The 22,565-nt window shown below is 47.6% G+C and overlaps 1 protein-coding gene across 38 annotated transcripts in view; it reads right to left on the reverse strand.

The window, feature by feature from the left end:
- Positions 1-22,565, reverse strand: part of LOC119963306 (calcium/calmodulin-dependent protein kinase type II subunit delta) — a 425,111-nt gene that overhangs the window by 197,055 nt on the left and 205,491 nt on the right. For all 38 annotated transcript variants that reach the window (XM_038792233.1, XM_038792235.1, XM_038792231.1 and 35 more), the window contains exon 4: positions 5,692-5,746. In XM_038792233.1, the coding sequence (XP_038648161.1) occupies positions 5,692-5,746 (55 nt within the window). The remainder of the gene's footprint in view (positions 1-5,691; positions 5,747-22,565) is intronic.

Below are 22,565 nucleotides of genomic sequence, written 5' to 3' on the forward strand. Positions count from 1 at the left end.
ATCTCCCAGTGCAGGGTTAGGCATAAATACTAGTTTTGATGTCAAATATTCAATTTTGTTCAACAGCTTGGATTCTCCAGCGCCCACTGCCGGTAGCAGGGTGCTCAATGCAGCAGAGAATCTGGTGCCTGGGGTCAGGGGCTGGCTTAGCACAGTGGGCTAAACAGCTGGCTTGTAATGCAGAAAAAGACGAGCAGCGCGGAACAGGGGGGGGGGCGATTCTTCGATCGCGGGACTAGGTGTCCGCGCCATCGTGAATGCCATCACATTTCACGACGGCGCAAAATGGGCACAGGAACGACCGATTCTGTCCACCACAGGGGGCCAGCACGGCGCTGGAGTGGTTCACGCCTCTCCAGCCTCCCTTCCCGGCACCAAATGGGCACTGTGCCAACCCGCGTATGTGCAGTTGGACGGCACCAACCCGCGCATACGCGGGGGACTTCTTCAGCGCACCGGCCCCTACGCAACATGGCGTGGGGATTCAGGGGCCTGTTGCGCAACAAAGTACAAAGTAGGCCCGGGGGGGGGGAGGAAGAGGCCTGCCTGCCGATTGGTGGGCCCCGATCGCGGGCCAGACCCCATCGAAGGCCCCCCCCCCCGGTGAAGGAGCGTTTTTCCCCGTCCCTTCGCGCAGAGTTACCGCCGGCAGCGACCAAGGGTGAACGGCCCCGTCGGGACTCTGCTTTGTCCACGCGGCCGCTAATCAGTGGCTTTGCCGATTCCAGCGGCCTGTGACTGGTGCCGCGCCAAACGCGACAGCGCAAATGTCGCCGATTCTCTGCATCTCGGAGAATTGCGCGCCAGCATCCGGGCGTCGTGGCGTGGTTGTGCCGATTCTCCAGCCCGGCGCGGGGCTCGGAGAATCGCGCCCAAGGTCTCCCCAAACTGGTGCCAGAATGTGGCGACTAGGGGCTTTTCACAGTAACTTCATTGAAGCCTACTTGTGACAATAAGCTATTATTATTATTATTTCCAGCTGAGCGAGGCTCATAGCTGTGTGTGTGGAAGCTGTCAATCCCTGACAGGTTTATTTTCATAGAATTTACAGTGCAGGAGGCCATTCGGCCCATCGAGTCTGCACCAGCTCTTGAAAAGAGCACCCTACCCAAGGTCAACACCTCCACCCTATCCCATAACCCAGTAACCCCACCCAACACTAAGGGCAATTTTGGACACTAAGGGCAATTTATCATGACAGCAGGTGCTATCAAGCCTTCCATTGTCAGCAGAGTTCCTATCCAGGAGAGTTTCTCTTTTCTAGTGAGCTTTCTGACAGGGGGGGTTACCTGGGGGGTTACCTGACATGTATCCCCTGTGGGGCTCCCCTCTTTAGGGGGCATCTGGGTGGGTCTCCCTATTTAGAGGGTCTCTGGGTGTTCCCCAATATAGCAGGTATCTGGGGGGGTCCCCCTATTTGGGGGGCATCTAAAGGGGTCCCCCGATTTAGAGGATCTGTGGGTCTCCCTATTTAGGAGGTCTGGAGGGGTCTGCCTATTTAGGGGGCATTTGTAGGGGTCTTCCTATTTAGAGGGTCTCTGGAGGGGTCCCCAATTTAGGGGGTCTATGGGGGACCCTATTTAGGGGTCGCCGGGATTCCCATATTTAGGAGGTCTCTGGAGTTCTCCCTATTTAGGTGGCATCTGGGTGGGTCCCTATTTAGGGGGTCTCCTTATTTGGTCTCTGAGGTGTCTTCCTATTGAGGGGGTCTCTGGAGAGGGTCCACTTATTTAGGGGGTCTCTGGGGGACCCCCCTATATCGGGGTCTGGAAAGGATCCCCCTATACAGGGATCTCTGACTCTGCCGTGGGGTCCCCTACACAGGGGTCTGTGGAGGATCCTTATTTATGATCTCTGCGGAGAGTCCCCCTATTTAGGGGGTCTCTGAGGGGTGTCTCCCTATTTAGGGAGTATCTGGGGTCCCTTATTTAGGGGTCTCTGGGTGTCCCCCTATTTCGAAGATCTCTGCAGGGGTCCCCCTATTTAGGGGGTATCTGGGGGTCCCTCTATGTAGGGGTCTCCAGGTGTCCCCCTATTTAGGAGATCTCTGAGGGGTCCCCCTATTTAGGGGGTCACTGAGGGTTCCCCCTATTTAGGGGGTCTCTGAGGGGTCCCCCTATTTAGGGGGTCTCTGAGGGGTCCCCCTATTTAGGGTCTCTGGGTGTCACCCTATTTAGATGGCCTCTGGGCGTCCACCTATTTCAAGGGTCTCCGGGAGGTCCCTCTATTTAGGTGTCTCAAGAGAGTCCCCTTATTTAGGTGTCTCTGGGGTGCAGGATGGTAGGATCACCCCATATTTGGGGGAGGTGGGAAACCAGAAAATACGGGGATGGGGGGGGGGGCTTATTTGCGATGTAGGGAAGGGTTCCAGCCATGGGACCTTGCTGCCGGCTCAATCACCCAGTAGCAGCTTTCCCTCGGTAATCCCTCGTAATCCTGGATATGCATACATTTGCATGCCGAAAAATGCCAAATTACTCCTGATCTGTGCCTCCGCAAAATAGTTGCAATTCACTTCCAGCGGGAGAACATAGGACTGGATTCTCCGATTTTGCGGCTAAGTGCTGACGCCGGCGTGGGAACGGTGGCGTTCTACGATGCTGAACCGTCACAGAGTCCAGGACGGGGTCTTGCACCAAAAATGGCTGGATCCATGGTTGCGCACGGACCCAACCTTTCAGATAGTGCCCCCCCCCCCCCCCCCCGGACCACTCCTCACCCCTCACACCACCCCCCCCCCCCCCCCCCCCCCCCCCCACCAAAGCACCCCCCCAGCCAGCGGTGGAGCTGGGCACAGACCACAGCCGCCACGCGAGGTTGATGAAAACTGAGAGCACAAGTGACCCGCGCCATCGGTGAGCTCGGCCCATCAGGGGCGGAACATCTGGGGAGGGCCTTCAGGTGACGTACTGAGGCATCCCAATGGTAACGTACGCCCCGATGACGCTGTTTAGAAGGGAGCGGAGTATCCGGAAATAGGCACCGCCCCTGATTCGGTCGTAAAAAGGGATTCTCCGCCTGATCGCCGGATACGATATCAGAGAATCCCACCCATAGTCTCCCAAATGCAGAATCTCGCCCAACATATCCAAACATTCAGGACTAGCTTTAACAAATAGACAACTGTCTCATAGAACATTCTCAAACATACCATCCTGATAATTTATTATCCAGTTTCAATCACAGATAGTACATGCATGTTTTCCGAGGGGGTTATTTCCAAGGGGATTATTTACCGAGGGGCTTAATTGCCGAGGGGGTTATTTTCTGTGATTGTATTTCGTGAGGGTGTTCGGTTTTCAAAGCTGAATCCTGTGAAATAGCTCCCAAATGAGCTGCATAAAACTTTATAAATCAGATGGTAAATTATTCACTGTTCTGTGAGGGTTTGGACTTTCCCTGATTCCAAAGAAAAATAGTGCCAATTTAGCTAAATAAAAGACAAAACATTCCATGTATGGTGGCATGAAGACTTGTACTTTGGTGGCATGGTGCCAATGCATTAGCATGTACCTGGGTTGCCACGCAATGTCCACTACTTGCTGGGAATCAACCTGGTGGTATGGGATACATTCCGATAATAAAGGCAAATCCCTGGGCAGACGCAATATGTTTTGTGACAATATTGATAGAATTGAAATGCAATGCCAGCTTGGTCACAGTAAAGGGATTTGTAATTAGGTCAGGGCACTACCAGTACAATTACATAAGTACAGCTCAGCTGTGAAATGGTTTTAATTTTACAACAATGCTCAACCCATGTAGTGCAAATTAGTCTTAAGGCTTGACTCGTGTCCTTGGAAGAGGATCTAACATATTTCCTGTCTGCACCATTTGACTTCCTGTTGGCACATTATTCTGTTCTTAAATTAAAAAAAAAAAAAAATTTGAATCAATTTCTCCCAGGGAAGCACTTCCTGCTGGCCTGGCCAATATTTATCCTTCATGCAACATCACTAAAACAGATTGTTTGGTCATTACTTCATTGTTATTTGTGGGACCTTGTTGTGCACAAATTGGCAGCTCCATTTCCTACATCACAACAGTGATTACATTTCATATTCAAGTAGTAATCTGGTTGTAAAGCACTTTGTGACACCCTGAGGTCATACAAGATGCCACATAATGCAGATACTTATTATAAATTTGTACGTTTACTTTAATTTTGGAATTTTGTTTATCTCGCTTTTACTGTGCAAATTGGCAACTGGATTCCTGCAGTTTACTCGAAATACCTTCACTGGACAGTTTTTTCACATGCCATTTCATCCAAAATATTAAAACGTTCTGACACCCTAAATAATGTTGCCAACAAAATAATAATTCAAAACTTATTAAACAGTCTTGAATGTATTATAGTGCCTCCGTTATCCTTTGGGTAACATACCACAGTTGGCTGGATGGCTGGTCCATGATGGAGAGCGGCACCAACAATGCATTTCCATTCTCGGATAACGACTGAGGATATCCAAGAAGGTCCTGCCTTCTCAAACGCCTGAGGTGTGGTGGCCCTCAGGTTAAATCATCAACAGTCATAGAATCATAGAATTTACAGCGCAGAAGGAGGCCATTTGGCCCATCAAGTCTGCATCAGCCCTTAGAAAGGGCACCCTACAGAAGCCCATACCTCCACCCTATCCCCAGTGGACTTTGTCAAATGCCTTCTGAAAGTCCCCACATTGACTGGTTCCCTCCTGTGCTATTTACATCTTCAAAGAATTCGAATAATTTGTCAAGGATGATTTCCCCTTCATAAATCCATGCTGACTCTGACTGATCCTGCTACTGCTTTCTAAATGTTCCGCTATAAAGTCCTTGATAATGGATTCAAGCATTTTCTCCACTAGCGATGTTAGGCTTACTGGTCTATAATTTCCTGTTTTCTCTCCACATCCCTTTTTGAATATTGGAGTGACATTAGCTACCCTCCAATCTGCAGGGACTGTTCCAGAATCTATAGAATCCCAGAAGATGACCACCAATTCATCCACTATTTCCTGAGCCACCTCCTTCAGCACTCTGGGTTGCAGATTATCAGGCCCTGGGGATTTATCCGCCTTCAATCTCATCAATTTTCCCAGCACCATTTCTCTACTAATATTGATCTCCCTCAGTTCTTCCCTCTCACTAAATCTTTCATTCTCCAACATTTCTGGTATCTGATTTGTGTCCTCTTTTGTGAAGACAGAACCTATCCAATTGCTCAGCTATTTCTTTGTCCCTTATTATACATTCCCCTGTTTCTGTCTGTAGAGGGCTTACATTTCTCTTTACCAATCTCTTTCTCTTCACATATCTGTAGAAACTCTTAGTGTCAGTCTTTATGTTCGGCGCACAGCCTCCTACCGCTGGTAAACACATGGCTGGGAGACCAGAGAATCTCGCCCACTATGTATATTTACAGGGATAGGGAGCATCTGATGCTTGAAAACTGTGCACAACCTAGTGTGCTATTGCAAAAGAAAACAGGCAGGTTTTTGAACACTGCATCATAACTTTAATGATGAGCTCTCCCACACCAACTTTTATCAACATCAAGTAATACTACAACGCTTAAAACGGCCTGTAAAATCACTTCAAAAATCTATTATGATGAACAGCATGATGCCAGTAGAAATCCCTAAACACAGACCGATTGATTTTACTTTGCCACAATTGCGGAATAATAATCAAAGATGAAAAAATACTTACAGATCAAACACTAGATAATGGAACCCTTCCTCTGAAATGCTGTCATGGAGCCGAACTGAAAGAGAAAGAAAATATTTTGAAACTTATTTGCTGATATTTGAACAAACATAAAAATATTGTATAGAAATTTAGATATTTGTATATAGAAAACAAATGCAAAAGCTTCCAAGTGTAAGATTACCAAAGGTTTTTACTATTAACATCTGTTTTCCACGAAATCACTGTATACACAAATACGCTTGTTCATTCAATGCTAGTTCGTTTTGGTAGCAGCAGTCCCATGTCCTTTGAGGTGTTAAGTACGTGGACATTGTAAACAGAAAATAACACATCTCCACTTTGACCATCAAATATATGTTTATTATTTACAAAAGTCAATAATAAATTGTAGGAAAGAGAAAATGCTGGAAATACTCAGCAGGGAGTATTTCTGGAGACAGAAACAGAGTTAAGGGCCCTGATATGGGTGGGTGGTGGGGGAAGTGGGCAGTTTTACATTTGGGAAACCCGGAAGAATGAGCTTTCATGTCCTGCTGAATCCTGGAGGATGACACCAGAAGAGTGGGTGGGAACACCAAAGGCTACAAGTCAGGGAGCACAGTGGGAGAGGGAGATCAGAAAGATCAGGGTTGATTAAATACTGTGGCTGGGGGATTGAGGAGGGTGTGCTGGAGAGGAGCAGTGCGAAAGGAATTTATTTTCTGGATCTGTCCTCATCTCATTTTAGACATTGGACTAATTACAAAGTGCAAGTAAAATCTGAAGTGCAATGGTTAATTAAAATACTTAAATAAGGGATCGATCGCTTAGGTGCTCATTACCAACCCCCATTCCAAATGGAGTCAGATTTTTGTCAAATTGTTTACATTTTAACACACATGCGACCCAAAACCATCTACTTCTGGAGATCAAATTCCTCACAACTTTCATCAAGACTTAGAAATATAGTGGAGCACATTCACTATTTTTAAACTCCTAGTAAAGGTCAAAATTGTGATCAGCTTTGACAGGGGGGGGGGGGGGGGGATTCTTTGATGGAGGGGTCTTTGATGGGGTGACTCAAGGGATTGGTAGGGGAGTGAGCAGGCCTTCCTCATACGTGCGTACAGTAGAGGGGGGGATGACCAGTTATTTCTGTCGTTGGGGGGCGGGGGGGAAAGAGGGTGGCTCTCCTCAGGGAAGGGGGGCAGGGGGCAAAGGAGGCTTGCCGCCGAACCTCAAAATCAGGCCATCTGCTCATGATTGTGGCACAGTACCAGGTGATATGTTGGGTAAGCTGGGTCTGCGAGGACTGCGTCTACTTCAGCAGTAAGAGAGACAGGCTTCCAACACTCGAAGAACTGCAACTCTATTTTACTGAACTCTTAACTATCATACATACTTTAACTGTGGGTTGACACTATGCTGAGTTGACTGGAGACCTGAGGCTAACCTGACCAGACTATCTTAAAACCACATGGTGTATTTTCTAGCTGTTGCTCATGGGCTCTGACTGTCTCAGAGACTGGATCCCAAGAGAGTGGGAAAACTAGTGCCCTCTGGCTTTACAATGGTTGTGTCCTGTCTGGTGATTGGCTGCTGTGTTCTGTGTATTCATTGGTCATCCTGTGTGCCAATCAATGCCTGTCTGTGCACCATCATATACTTGTGTGTATATTACGACACCTCCCCCCCCCCCTTTTCTTTTACTTTTAAAAAATGTGGTCAATAAATAGAGTGTGTGTAGGAGCCTGACTATATACAAAGTACGTGAACGTATTTACATGGGAAGGTGTCTAGTGCAGATAGAGGGCATACAACAAATTAGGAAGAAACAATATGTACAGATGTGTAAACGGATCACAAGGCAATGCAACATTCAGTCTATAAATTCAGTCTCTGTGGCGGGCGACGAATTCTGGTTGACCGCCTCAAAGGTGGGTCAGGGGCCGCCTGCTCTGGAACAGGCGGAGCTGCCTCCAATGTAGAGGGCAGTAAAAGAACTGGCAGATCGGTGGCCTCGTGGAAGGGCGCGTCCTGAGGAACCAGCATGAGAGGGGGGACATCATGTTCAGGTGGCGAGCGTAGAAGTAGCCGCAGTGCCCGCCTATTATGCCGAAGAAAGGAGCCATCATGCATGTGAACGAGGAATGATCTCTGGGCCACTTGCTTCACCACCACAGCTGTGGCAGACCAGCCACCGTCAGGTAGCTGAACACTAACTCGGTCAGCAGGGACCAGCTCGGGGAGATCTGTGGCGTGGGCATCATACGCCGACTTGCATTGGGCCCCGAGACTGTTGCATCCTTTGCAGGACCGGAAAATTGTCAAGGTCCGGGATGTGGCTAGCCGGCACCGTCATCCGTAGTGTGCGGTTCATTAGCAGCTGTGCTGGGGACAGGCCAGCGGACAAAGGAGTCGCCCTCTAGGCTAGCAGCGCCAGGTTAAAATCTGAACCCGAGTCAGCAGCTTTGCACAACAGTCTTTTAACAATGTGGACCCCTTTTCAGCTTTCCCATTCGACTGGGGGTAGTGGGGGCTTAAGGTGACGTGCGTAAAATTGTACTGCCGGGCAAAATCCGTCCACTCCTGACTGAAGAAGCATGGGCCATTATCAGTCATGACTGTAAGTAGAATGCCATGACGGGCAAAAGTCTCCTCGCATGCCTTGATGACTGTTGCTGATGTGAGGTCAGTCAGTCTGGCCACCTCGGGGTAGTGAGAAAAATAGTCCACGAGGAGGACAAAGTCTCGGCCCTTTGCATGAAAGAGGCCAATACCAACTTTGGTCCATGGGGAGGACACCAGTTCATGTGGCTGCAAAGTCTCTTTCGGCTGAGCCAGCTGGAACCATTGGCACGTTGGGCAATTGAGGACGTACTGGCGATACTTGACTGATGCCTGGCCAATACACTGCCCCTCGGGCTCACGGCGACACTTTCCGACCCCCAGGTGACCTTCGTGGATTTGGCCCAGGACCAGCTCTCGCATGCTCTGTGGGATTACTATCTTGTCCAGTTTCATTAGTATGCCATCCACTACTGCCAGATCATCCTTTATATTATAGAACTGTGGGCACGTCCCCTTTTGCTAACCATCCGTGAGATGGCGCATGACCCGCTGGAGTAAAGGATCCCTGGCCGCCTCCTGATGAATCTCCACGACCCTTTCATCAGTGGCTTGGAAGTTGGATGCACAAAGCTTCACATGAGCGTCAATCTGACAGACGAAGTCCGACTGCTCACATGGCATGGTGATGGATCTAGAGAGCACGTCGGCCACAATGAGCTCCTTGCCCGGAGTGTAGACCAGGTCGAAATCGTAGCGGCGGAGTTTGAGGAGGATACGTTGTAGGCGTGGCGTCATATCATTGAGGTCTTTCTGGATGATGTGAACCAATGGCCTGTGGTCCGTCTCGACCGTGAATTTGGGGAGTCCATACACATAATCATGGAATTTGTCAATCCCTGTGAGGAGGCCCAGGCATTCTTTTTCAATCTGAGTTTATCGTTGCTCAGTAGGTGTAATAGCTCGGGATGCAGATGCGACTGGGGCCCAGGAGGAGGATTCGTCCCGCTGGAGGAGTACTGCCCCAATGCCAGCCTGGTTCGCGTCGGTGGAGATCTTCATCTTCTTGGCAGGGTCGAAAAACGGCAGTACCGGGGCCTTGGTGAGTTTTGCCCTGAGTTCACGCCACTCTCGCTCATGAGCGGGGAGCCACTGGAAGTCGGTAGTCTTTTTAACAAGATGGTGGAGAGCTGTGGTGTGAGATGCAAGGTTGGCGATAAACTTCCCAAGGAAGTTGATCATCCCTAGGAAGCGGAGGACCGCCTTCTTGTCCTCTGGGGTCTTCATGGCGTTGATCACCGACACCTTGTCTGCATCTGACTGCACACCGAACTGCGAAATATGGTCGCCAAGGAACTTTATTTCTGCTTGACCAAACGAGCATTTGGCTCTGTTGAGTCGGATGCCATTCTCGTGGATCCTATGGAACACTCGTTTGAGGCGATCGATGTGCTCCTGAGGAGTTGTGGACCAGACAATGATATCGTCGACGTACACTCCCACAGGGGGTGCCCAACATCATTTGCTCCATTATTCGGTGGACCACCTCCCAGGCGGAGATGATGCCAAAGGGCATTGTGTTGTAACAGTAACGACCAAACGGGGTGTTAAATGTGCATAGCTTTCGACTGGACGCGTCCAGCTGTATTTGCCGAAACCCCTTGGAGGCATCCAGCTTCGTGAAAAACTTGGCGTGAGCCATTTCGCTGGTGAGCTCCTCTCGTTTAGGTATAGGGTAGTGTTCCCTCGTGATGTTATGGTTCAAATCTTTGGAGTCGATACAAATGCGAAGTTCCCCTGACGGTTTTTTGACACAAACCATGGAGCTAACCCAGTCCGTGGGTTCCGTGACCTTAGAAATGACGCCCTGGTCCTGGAGGTCTTGCAGCTGCTGCTTGAGGCGGTCCCTTAAGGGGTGCCGGCACCCGACGCGGTGCATGAACCACAGGTGTGGCATTCGGTTTCAGAAGTATCTTGTACTGGTAGGGGAGTGTGCCCATACCTTCAAAGACGCTGTGGTATTGTGCTATAATGTCATCTAATTGGGTTTGGAAGTTGACATCTGGCGAGGCCGTTGCCTCAGCGGGCGACATGGTGTGAACCCGCTGCACAAGATTCAAGATTTTGCAGGCCTGAGCACCGAGCAAGGAAGCTCTGTTGGATCCTACAATTTCAAAACTTGCATTTGAAGAACGATGGGATACTCCAGGCTGGCATGAGCCACTGGCAGCAATGGCATTGCCATTGTAGTCAAGAAGCTGACAGGCCGATGGAAGAATGTTCGGCTTGACGCGGATGGTATCAAGGTCAGACTTTGAAATGAGGTTCGCTGAAGCGCTGTTGTCCAGCCTGAAGCGTATGCGAGCCTTGTTGACCGCAAGGCTGGCACACCACTCGTCGTCCGGATCAATGCTCATCACTGGGAGTTGTTTCACCTTTTTGGCGGAAAGCATCGTATGCTTGGTGATGGTGCCCACCCGGAATGGGGATATGAGGCCCTTGGTGTCAGGATCTGGAACCATGTCGGAGTCAGAGTCTGCAACGGGTTGCTGTACTGACCAGACATTCCTGCGCTCCGGCTGGGATTGCTGTGTGTTGGGCAGTTGAGCAGATCTGCACAGGGCTGCGAAATGGCCAAGCTTGCCACACTGGAGATAGCGTCGAGATTTCGCGGGACATTGCCGCTTTAAATGGGCAGAGCCACAGTTGTTGCACGTCATGGCGCCGACGTCAGGATGCTCCTTGCGCCACTGTGCATGCGCAGTGCGGTCGAACGATGTGTACACCTGCGCAGTTCGGTCGTCGGCCTCGCCGTCCCCTTGGTCGTTGCGCGCAGGAGCCCGGGAAAAGCGCGCAAAATGGCCGCCCTCATCCAGACTCAGGCCCTGGAGCTGTTTTACGGCCTGCACCCGCTCCGCATCGTGGGGGCCTTCCCGCGCCGTCTCTGCCGCCTTGATATGAGTGTACCAGCTATTAGCGTGCTCATGTAGGACGCAGGTCTCGATGGCGATGGTAAGGGTGAGCTGCTTAACTTTAAGGAGCTGCTGGCGAAGGGGATCGGAGTGGACCCCGAAAACGATCTGGTCGCGGATCATGGAGTCGGAAGTGGAGCCATAGTTGCAGGACTGCGCGAGGATATTGAGATAGGTTAAGAAGGACTGAAAAGGTTCATCCTCACCCTGAAGCCTCTGCTGGAACACATAGCATTCAAAGCTCTCGTTGACTTCGATGTCACAGTGGCTGTCGAACTTCAGCAGGACTGTCTTAAACTTTGTCTTGTCCTTGCCTTCAGCAAAGGTGAGGGAGTTAAAGATGTGGATAGCGTGGTCCCCGGCTGTAGAGAGGAAGAGAACAATCTTCCTGGCATCCGATGTGGCTTCGAGGTCGGTGGCTTCAAGATACAGCTGTAACTTCTGCTTAAAAATCTTCCAGTTCGCACCGAGGGTGCTGGCGATGCAGAGCGGCGGGGGAGGGCGGACTCTGTCCATGTTACCGGGTGGCTGATCGCTGGTCAAAGGCAGGCTATCTCAAGGTAGGTCCGTCAAACTCGAATATGACTCACTGGTACCATGATGTATTGGGTAAGCTGGGTCTGCAAGGACTGCGTCTACTACAGCAGTGAGAGAGACAGGCTTCCAACACTTGAAGAAATGCAACTCTATTTTACTGAATTCTTAACTATCATACATGCTTTAACTGTGGGTTGACACTATGCTGAGTTTACTGGAGACCTGAGGCTAACCTGACCAGACTATCTTACTACCACCTGGTGTATGTTCTAGTTGCTGCTCACGGGCTCTGACTGTCTCAGAGGCTGGATCCCAAGAGAGTGGGAAAACTAGTGCCCTCTGGCTTTATAGTGGTCGTGTCCTGTCTGGTGATTGGCTGCTGTGTTCTGTGTATTCATTGGTCATCCTGTGTGTCAATCAATGCCTGTCTGTGCACCATCATATACTTGTCTGTATATTATGACACCAGGATTCTGATGGACTCTGGCGAAGGCTGGCCCATACACAAATTTGCATGGTTAAGGAGAGAGACTCGCACCTGGGCGCTGCTCCCAGCATCAGCAGAGACTAGTCGCAATTCTTTGCTAGCAGGAGGACTTAGTCTCCAGAACAGATACAAAATTGTCACCTAAATGATAGTAAGCATTTGTTAAAGGCAAAATATGCTTGACTAACTTAATTGAGGTCTTTGATGAAGTGATGTAGAAGGTTGAAGCTGCATGTGTTATACTTTCAAAGGACATTTGATAAACTACAACATAATTGGCGGCAGCATAATGGGCAGCACGGTAGCATGGTGGTTAGCATAAATGCTTCACAGCTCCAGGGTCCCAGGTTCGATTCCCGGCTGGGTCACTGTCTGTGCGGAGTCTGCACGTCCTCCCCGTGTGTGCGTGGGTTTCCTCCGGGTGCTCTGGTTTCCTCCCACAGTCCAAAGATGTGCGGGTTAGGTGGATTGGCCAGGCTAAATTGCCCTTAGTGTCCTAAAAATAAGGTTAATGGGGATTGTTGGGTTACTGGTATAGGGTGGATACATGGGCTTGAGTAGGGTGATCATTGCTCGGCACAACATCGAGGGCCGAAGGGCCTGTTCTGTGCTGTACTGTTCTATGTTCTATAATAGATTTATGAGCAAGATTTAAACTCACGGGATTGAAAGGGAAATGGCTGCCTGGATACAAAATTGGCGACAGGACAGAAAGCAAAAGTAATAAATAGTGAACGGTTGTTTTTCAGACTGGAAGGACACGTACAGCGTGTTCCCCACCTATGCTGGGACCACTTATTTTATATGTGGCAATGCAAGTTAATGCAGCAAAGTGTGACATGATGTATTTCAGCAGAGAGAATGAGATGTCAGATAAACTAAATGGTCCACTTTGAAAGGGGGATACAGAAGAAGAAAGACATGGGGCGGTATTCTCCGACCCTCCGCGCCAAAATCATGTTCGGCGCGGGGGCGGAGAATTACCCAAAATAGGCCCCCAAGCCGGCAGGCAATTCTCCGGCGACCGTAGAATCGGTGCCATTCGCGTGCGCGGATTGACACGGCGCCAGTCGGGGGCCGTTGGAAAAGGCCCGCTGGCGATTCTCCGCGGTCGACAGGCCGAGTGCCCACTGAGTCCCGTCGGCGTGGTTCTAATGTGGTTCCACCCAGTGGGAACTCGGAGTCGCGGCTGATGGGCACGGTATGGGGGGGGGGGGGGGGAGATCGGACACCAGGGGCGGGGGCCCTCGACGACGGGAAGGCACGCAATCGGGGGCCACCGATCGGCGGGCCATCACGATCCAGGAGCGACCTATCATCCTCCGCATGGGTCCGCTATGTGGCTCCGCCATGTTGCCGGCACCCGCTCCAAGGTGAGCCACCGCGCGCATGCGTGGACCCCCTTGCAGCCACCGTGCGCATGGGAGGCCTGTCCAGCAGGGCCCCGCCGGCAGCCAGAGCTGCGGGATGCACTCCGGAGGCCTGCTAGCCCCCTGGAGAATGGGGAATCACCCCGGACTTTTGAGGAAAAAGTCCGGAGTGATTCTCAAATGTTTTCCGGTGGGTGTGGAGACTTAGTCTCCCAAAGGGAGAACCCCGCCTCTGGGGTTTTACATACAAATCTTTGAATGTGCAGGCCAATTTGAGAAAGCTGTTAATAAAACAAATGGGTTCCTTGACTTTACAAATATAAGGAATAAGCATAACAGCAAGGAAGATTTGTTCAACCTTTAGTACGTACAAGTTGGAGTATAGTGACTAATTTGTGGGATCACATTTTAGGAAGGACAGTAAGATAATGCAGAGATTTATGAGAACGGTACAAACTTCACATGGAGGGACTGGAAAAGCGAGAGCACAGATTAAGATGAGATGTTACCAAGATGTTAAAAATCATGATGGTTTTGGTAGATAAGGATAAATCATTATCAGCACCAGGAGATAAGCAGAGGATACAGAGTTAAGTTGATTAACAAAAAGCACAGGCAACAGAGAAGGATTATTTTTAGGCAGTCAATGATGGAAGGGGTCATCAACAGTGCCGTCAAGCAGCACTTGCTTAGCATAAATCTGCTCACTGAAGCTCAGTTTGGCTCCGTGAGGGCCATTAAGCTCCTGACCTCATTACAGCCTTGATCCAAACATGGACAAAAGAGCCAATTTCAAGAGGTGGAATGAGAATGACATCCCTTGATAACAAGGCAGCATCTGTCTGAGTGTGGCATGAAGGAGCCCCAGCTACACTGGAGTCAATAGAAATCGGGGGAGGGGGGGGGGGGCGGAATCTCTACTTGTCTGAACTCATAACTAACACAGAAGAAGATGGTTATAGTTGATGAAGATCTATCATCTCAATCCCAAGACATTATTGCAAGAGTTCCTCAGGGCTGTGTCCTGGGCCCAACCAATTTCAACTGCTTCATCAATGATCTTCCCTCCATCATAAGGTCAGAAGTGGCAATGTTTGCTGATGAATGTTCAGCACCATTCATGACTCCTCGTTCCAACTTCAGAAGCAGCTTGATGTGTACAACATTCAGGCTTGAGGTGGTAAATTGCAAGTAATGTTTGTGCCACACAAGTGACAGACCATCTCCAATAAGAGTGAATCAAACCATCACCCCTTGACATTCAATGGCATTACCATCACTGAATCCCCCACTATCAACACCCTGGGAGTTTACCATTAACCAGAAGCTGAACTGGACTAACCATCTAAACACTGTGGCTACAAGAGCAGGTCAGAGACTTGGAATTCTGTGGCAGATAACTCACCTTCTGACTCCCCAAAGTCAGTCCTCAATCTATAAGGCACAAGTTAGGAGTGTGCTGGAATACTCCCACTTGCCTGGATGAGTGCAGCTCCAACAACATTCAAGAAGTTAGACAGCATCCAAGACAAAGCAGCACCGCATCCAAAACAAAGCCGCACCCCCTCCACGACTTGCAACATCCACTCCCTCCACCACCAACACACAATGGTAGCAGTGTGTACCAACTACAAGATGCACTGCAGTAACTGGGGATGCAATGGTGTAGTGGTATTTTCACTGAACTAGTAATACTGAGACCAAGGGTAATGCTTTGGGGACCTGGGTTCAAATCCTACCACGTAAAATTTGAACTCAATACAAATCTGGAATTAAAAATCTAATGATGACCTCGAAGGCATTATCGATAGTTGTGGAAACACATCTGGTTTACTAATGTCTTTTAGGAAAAGAAATCGACCATCCTTACCTGGTCTACCTACATGTGGCTCCAGACCCACAGAAATTGAGTTAACTGCCCTCTGAAATGGCCTAACAAACCAGTCAGTTAAAGGTTAATTAGAATTGGGCAATAAATGCTGGCCCAGGCAGCGATGCCCACTTGTCATGAATGAATTTTTAAAAACTCACCAAGGCTCATTCAACAGCACCTTCGAAACCCATGACCTCTACCAAGGACAAGGGCAGCAAATGCATCAGAGCATTAACGCCGTCTGCTAGCTACACACCATCCTGACTTGGAACTATGTCACTGTTCCTTTATGGTCACTGGGTTAAAATCCTGGAACTCCCTTCTAATCAACATTGGGGGTGCACCTAGAGCACATGGATTACAAGAAGGCAGCTGACTACCACCTTCTTGAGGGCAATTGGGGACGGGCAATAAAGTGCTGGTCTAGCCAGCAATGTCCATGTCCCAAAGCATTTTTTAAAATCCAAAATGCCCGACCTGTGTTTATCATTGGGATTTTCTTCTTGGGTTTTTCCTAGTATGGATTAATAAATATTAACGACTTGCTTTCAACTCTGTAAATCTGTGGAGGTTTTCCATTTCATTATCAAATAATTAATTCTATTTATATTATCACAAATCATGCCTATGTTTTCCCCTTGTGAATTCTTAGAGGAAATAATCATCCTGAATATTAACTACTTTGTTTGCATCCTCTGAGGAGGCGATTCTCTGAGCCCCGCGCCAGGCTGGAGAATTGCCGCTACCGCGCCACGACGCCCCGATGCTTGCACGTGATTCTCCGAGGTGCGTTCGGCGCGGCACCGGCCGCCGATTCTCTGGGCCGAGTGGCCGCGCCGATACGACAGGCTCCTTCATGGGGTGGGGGGGGGGGAGGGGGGGGGGCGCTCCGATGGGGTCTGGCCCGCGATCGGGGCCCACCTGTTGGTGGGCCGGCCTCTCCCCCACTGGGCCTACTTTCTGGCACAGCTGGCGACCCCATGTTTGGTTGGGGCCGGCGCGCGTAAGAAGTCCCCCGCACATGCGCAGGTTGGCGTGCCCCAACTTCGCATGCGCAGGTTGGCGTGGCGCCCATTTGGCACCACGTAAGGAGACTTGAACGCCGTGAACCGCTCCAGCACTGTGCTGTTCACTGAACGCCGGCGTTCACGACGGCGCAAACACTTGGGCCCAATATTGGAGAATCGTCCTCCTTTCAGTTTTTCAAGGTTCTCAGGTATTGTCCAACTACCTTCATACCATTAAATATTGAAGAATTATTATAGCTTCCCCCCCCCCCCCCAGTTCTAAGCACTTGAGGTTTTGGTTATTAATACTTTTAAGTGCCTGGATGACAGAAAATTTTATAGCAGTGTAGTAAAAGGAATTTTAAGAATGTTCTTTTTTAAAAAAGTGTTTTCACACATGCGTTTGGAGTCAGTGGTTTTGCACAAAGATATATGGGTAAATGGGAAGTAGTTGAGTCGGAAACATTAGGGACCTTCAAGCGGCTATTGGATAGGTTTGTGGATTACAGTAGAATGATGGGGTCTGGATTAATTTGTTCTTAATCTAGGACAAAAGTTCGGCACAACATCGTGGGCCGAAGGGCCTGTTCTCTGCTGTATTTTTCTATGTTCTATGTGCTAAGACCCATGGATTGCCATTGAGGGGGTGATGGGTGGACGGTGGAGCAAAGATGGGCATGGAGCTTATGAGAGGCCACAGGAGTGGGTAGATGGGGCACAGGTTGGCATTGGTACTGCTTTTTGAACTTGCCTTCATTCGGACTATGGATCACAATAACTCTGAGGGGCAGTTGGGAGTCCTTGAAAAGCTGGTCCAACTTCATGAAGATTGCAGAGGTCTAGGAGATGCCTATCCCCGCAATGGAACCAGCCAGGTCCTGAGCGCAGGGTAGGGGCGAATGACCTGCAGTAGCCAGTAACCTTACCCCAAGCTGGTAAAAACTGTTGTGCTGGGAGCCCCCGAATCATGTCCCAACCAACATTTTTAAAGGTTCACGGAGTCTCCCTGCCTGCAAATATCCAGCCCAAGAGTCCCCATCAGTAACTATAAAAGAGGCATTGAAAATAAAATCGATTTTGGGGCAGCTCATTGATGGAAATAAAGTGGCCTTTAGGAGAAGAGTCCACTTTGTATATTTCAAAACCCAAAAACCTGGCCAACCGGATTTCTAACCCTTAATGTCCGATATCTTTGTAAACCTGAATTCCATGGGTTGCAGTTAACCTTTTCTGGGACATTGATGGTCAATAGCTGCAGCATTTTAAAGTTTGATGTCTAATGCCATGCATGGGCTGAGAATGGTCCCTATTGACAACAGGGTTGAAATTAACAGTTGTGTTCATTTCTCCTTATTTTACGGGTAAATTTATATCAGTATAATGCTAAAGAAACATAATTGTCATTCAAGAAATGGTTTGTATAGAGTTGCCTAACTCCTGTAATCCAGAGTTTTACATTTCTTCTATAGGAAAATGGACTATCACAATTAAAAGAGGACCTTACTGCTGGGAATCTGTATAATAATCGTGTGGCTATTTTGAAAACAAATGGACTTCACGTGCAGCATTCTCTGTTAAAAGAGTAAAACCTAACAAATCAAGTTAAATAGGAAGATTGCACTAGAATTGCAGAATCTATTGGTTTAAAACATGCAAATAAGAAGGTGTGCAGGTGTTAGTTATCAAAAGAAATGTGATTAGGACCCAGGATAAAATGGGAGCTGGAAACTGCAATCTGACACCGTGGAGACCCCGATGCAATTTTGTCTTGGGACTATGGAAATCTTGTCAAATGCCAACATGGCTTTCTTATAACAGATGATACAATCAAAAATTTCTTGAAATAAAATGCTGAGCTTCCGAAGTTTCCATACATTTATGAAAGGAGTGTGAATAGACATTTCTACTGAATAGATGCAAGAGATGGGGCAATTTTCTTGTGAGGTCAATTGGACTCCTGCATGCAAACAGTGATGTGATTCACAATTGGTACCCCCAAAATCGCAAAAAGTATTGGCTAGACAATCAATGGTTCCAAAAAATGAGAATGCATTAATCACTTGCTCTAGGTTTAAAGAGAGTCAGATTTGGGCAACTTTCATCTTAAACCACAGCAGGATGCTAGGCACGGTCTCCCCAAGCTTCAATATAATCATTGCTTTCATTCTTGGTTATCCACATGCCATAAGTACGTTTTCATTAAATGGAATATAATAGGATCAACTTTCACCTTTGATATGCCCAGCGAAAATATTCATAATGATGAATAGAAAACAATGCGCAGAATGTGTCTGGATTACTGATATATGCCTGCGTAGATGGCAGAGCCACAAAAACTGAAAATGTACCCCAATAAAGCATATCAAACAAAAAATGTAGGCAGCCACCACTGAGCAGATTGATTAATAATTTGCTTTTACTGAAATCACAGGAATTAATTTACCCTCTCCAAAAATGCTTTGGAACTTGTTACTCTGTGTTGGTAAGTTTAGAACAGAATCAAACAAGAGATTTTTTTCTCAAGATGTTTGCTTAATTCTATATTACAGTATTCTTGAGTTTAATGGCCTAATATTAATAATGTTTTTTTTTTATTTATAAATCCTGGAATGTGCATGAAATGGGTACATTTATTGTCCATGACTAGTTGCCCTGATGATGTTGGTGACCTTCTCCAATCATTGCACTCCTTGTGAAATGAAAATCTTCGCTATGGATTGCCACAATAATCTTAATGCCATTTTCCACGATCCACACGATCATCATTTCTGTAGCAAATTCATCTGATTGCATATCAAGACCCACAAATGCCATTCAAGGTATGGCTTACAATGTTAGTCTAAATGAAATAAATATGTTACTGAAATAAATGCGTTAAAAGGTACAACTATTGATCAGCAGAGTAAAACATAAAAAGCCATTTATACTATGCTGGACTAGGGCGAGAAGAAGACTCGACGTTCTCACACCATTCACCATAGCCAAGACTAAGTGAGCTGAGCCAGCACCTCAATTGATCCATGGGGCTGTGGGCCTGCAACTGTGCTGTTGGGACAAGGAACCCATTTCAGGGAAAGTAAGTCAACTGCGCTCCACATGTTTACAGCCTAATTCTCTCCACAATGCATAACAAAACCAAGTGTACCTACAATGTAAAAGGAGGCGAGCACATAGGGGCAACTCTTCCCAAAAACACATTCCCACATAATGTGTTTGCTGCAAATCACATCATAAAGAAATTAAGCATAAACTGCCTAACACCCAGCTACTGACATTAGCATTTCAAATCAAATTAAATTTGTTAACCCAAGATCAAAGAAAGGCTTCGGGTTCCTCCAACTTGTCACTCATTCTGGTTTCAAGGAAAAGCAATTTAATTTTGGTGTTACCTCAGATTTAAAAATTATGTAAACTATATTGGAACATATTTAAAAATTTTCCATTAGACCAGAATAAAACAAAGCTCAGTCATGTCCGTATTTTATTGGAGACAAGTGTACAGACTATTGGGATTATTCTATTAATCAGAAATTTCTCCCTTACGCCAATTTATCCTTTAGCTGCAGGATCTCGTCAATATGCACCTGCCAACTTAGCACCGAAGGTGCAGATTTGTGCTGTTTTGGATTGCATCAGATCCTCTAACTTAGTCTACAGAGTTATAACTAATTTACGGATATGATTTTGAGAAACGCTGAACAATATCTTTTGAACACGTTAGGTAAAAATTGTATGAAACAAATTGTATGAAATCTGCCAAATCAAAATACTGGACGAGATTTGCTGGCCGGGTCCCGCTGAAATCAGCCCTCTCCCAGGATTGCCGACGGTCATTACACCTCAGAAGATCTAACGAGATCTCACGAGACGTCGCAATCTGGATCCCGTCCATAACGAGCAGGACCCATACTTGCAGAATTAAGCCAGTTTAAAAACTCACTTAACTCTGCCTTCGCCGGATTGAACTTGTGCCCGGGATCCACCAGCCTCACCAAGGAGACCCCAGCCAAGTGCCAATTAGCACTGTTCCCCACAAACAGGGGCCAGGCGGTAAGACTGGAGGCGGGGGGGGGGGGGGGGGGGGGGGGGGGGGGGGGGGGGGGGGGGGGGGGGGGGGGGCTACAATTAGCCCAATAGATCCCAACCGAGATCAAGACCAGCGTAAGTCAATGGGTCAAAATTCTGAAACCGCTCCTTTACAGCGAATAGAAGTCCATCACATGGACTGCAGCAAATCAAGAAGACAATTCACACACACACACCCTTTTCAAGGGCAATTTGGGGCAGACAATAAATGCTGGCTTTGTCAACACTGCCTACATCCTATGACGGCACTGACAAGGCCAGCATTCATTGTCCATCCCTAATTGCTCTGGAACTGAGTGACTTGCTAGGCCATTTCAGAGGGCAGTTAATAGTGTTTAATAAATGAAGGAAGAGCTAATATATGTTCTTAAATACAAGTTAATGGATTATAAAGCTGATGATTTGACTGCATCAATCAGCATGAGTAACTATTTATACTTATGTGTGAGTCTTTCATGTAACAAAACATCCCAAGGTGCTTCAGAGGAGCATTATAAAATAAATATAACATTGAACCACCCATCAGGCCAGAAGACTAAAAGCTTGATCAAAGTGATATGTCCGAAGGACATCCTAAAACAAAGAAAGTGTGAGAGAGAAGCACAGAAGGGAGATAATTTCAGGGCTTGGGTCATGGGCAACTGAAGGTATAGAAACCAATGGTGGAGTAATTAAAAGCAGAAATGATCAAGGGACCATAATTAAATGAACACAGATATCGAGAATGTGTGTGAGGGTGGAGGAGATTAAAGAGAGAGGAAGGGCGAGGCAATGGAGGAATTTGGAAACAAGGATGAGAATTTGTTACTTGACTGAGAGCCAATGTAATTCAGAGCACATGGGTGATAGGTAACCAGGACTTAGCGTCAACCAAGGTATGGGCAGCAGAGTTTTAGCTGTGGAAATAGGGGGTCTTAGGGATGGGGTGGATATGTGATAGAAAGCTCATATTGGGTCAAATTGACACCAATATTAGGAACAGATTAGTTTAATCTCAGACTGTCGCCAGTGAGAGCGCTGTAAGATAGTAGCTAAAAAAAGAGTTTGGAGCAAAAGAACAAAGCTTCAGTCTTCCCAATATTTAATTGAAGGAAATTTCTACTCATCTCAGTCTGGACATCGAAATTTAGAAATAGTGGAGAGGTCGAGAGAGATGGTTGTGAGGTAGTGCTGGGTGTCATCAGCGTACATGTGAAAACTAACACCATGCCTTCAGACTATGTTGCTAAGGAGAAGAACGTAGATGAGAAATAGGACAGAGCCAAGGACAGATCTGTTTGGGGAACACATGGTAACTAGATGTAAGAACACGGAGACAAGCCACTGCAAGTGATTCTCTGGCAACTATTGGATAGATAAGAATAGAATGAGGTGAGAACAGTCCCCCTAACTGGACGATATTGTTACTGGTGAAGGATGCTGTGATCAACCCTGTCAAAGGCTGCAGATAGTTTTATGAAGAATAAGGAGAGATTATTTGCCTTTGATTTGGTCACATGGAATTTCATTTGTAACTTTGATAAAAGTAATTTCCGCACTGTGGTAGGGGTAGAAAATCGATTGGAAGGATTCATACATATGTTTCTGGGAAAGATGGGCACAGATTTGAGAGGGGACAACACATTCACGGAGAGAAACGGGAGGTTGCAAATGGGATGATGTTTGCAACGATGGTGGGATTGAAAACTGTTTTTGGGGGGGTGATGATGGCGAATTTAAAGAAGTGAGGGGCAACGCCTAAAAGGGAAAGAACTATCAACAATATCAGCTAACATGTGGACCAAGAGGGGGATGTTGGATGGTGAGCAGATCAGTGAGAAGCATGGAGGAGAAGAAGGTGGGCCTTATGGACAAGGTGAGCTCAGAGAGTGCATGGAGAGATAGGAGAGAACCTCAAAAAAGATACGAGTTCAGGAATAAGGTAGAGGGGACTTGCGAGGCATTTTGGCTCGGTGGGCTAGTTGAAGGGAGTGACACAGCTGAATGGACAGTCCT

This window comes from Scyliorhinus canicula, chromosome 3 (assembly GCF_902713615.1).
Source record: "Scyliorhinus canicula chromosome 3, sScyCan1.1, whole genome shotgun sequence".
Classification (NCBI taxonomy): Eukaryota; Metazoa; Chordata; class Chondrichthyes; order Carcharhiniformes; family Scyliorhinidae; genus Scyliorhinus; species Scyliorhinus canicula.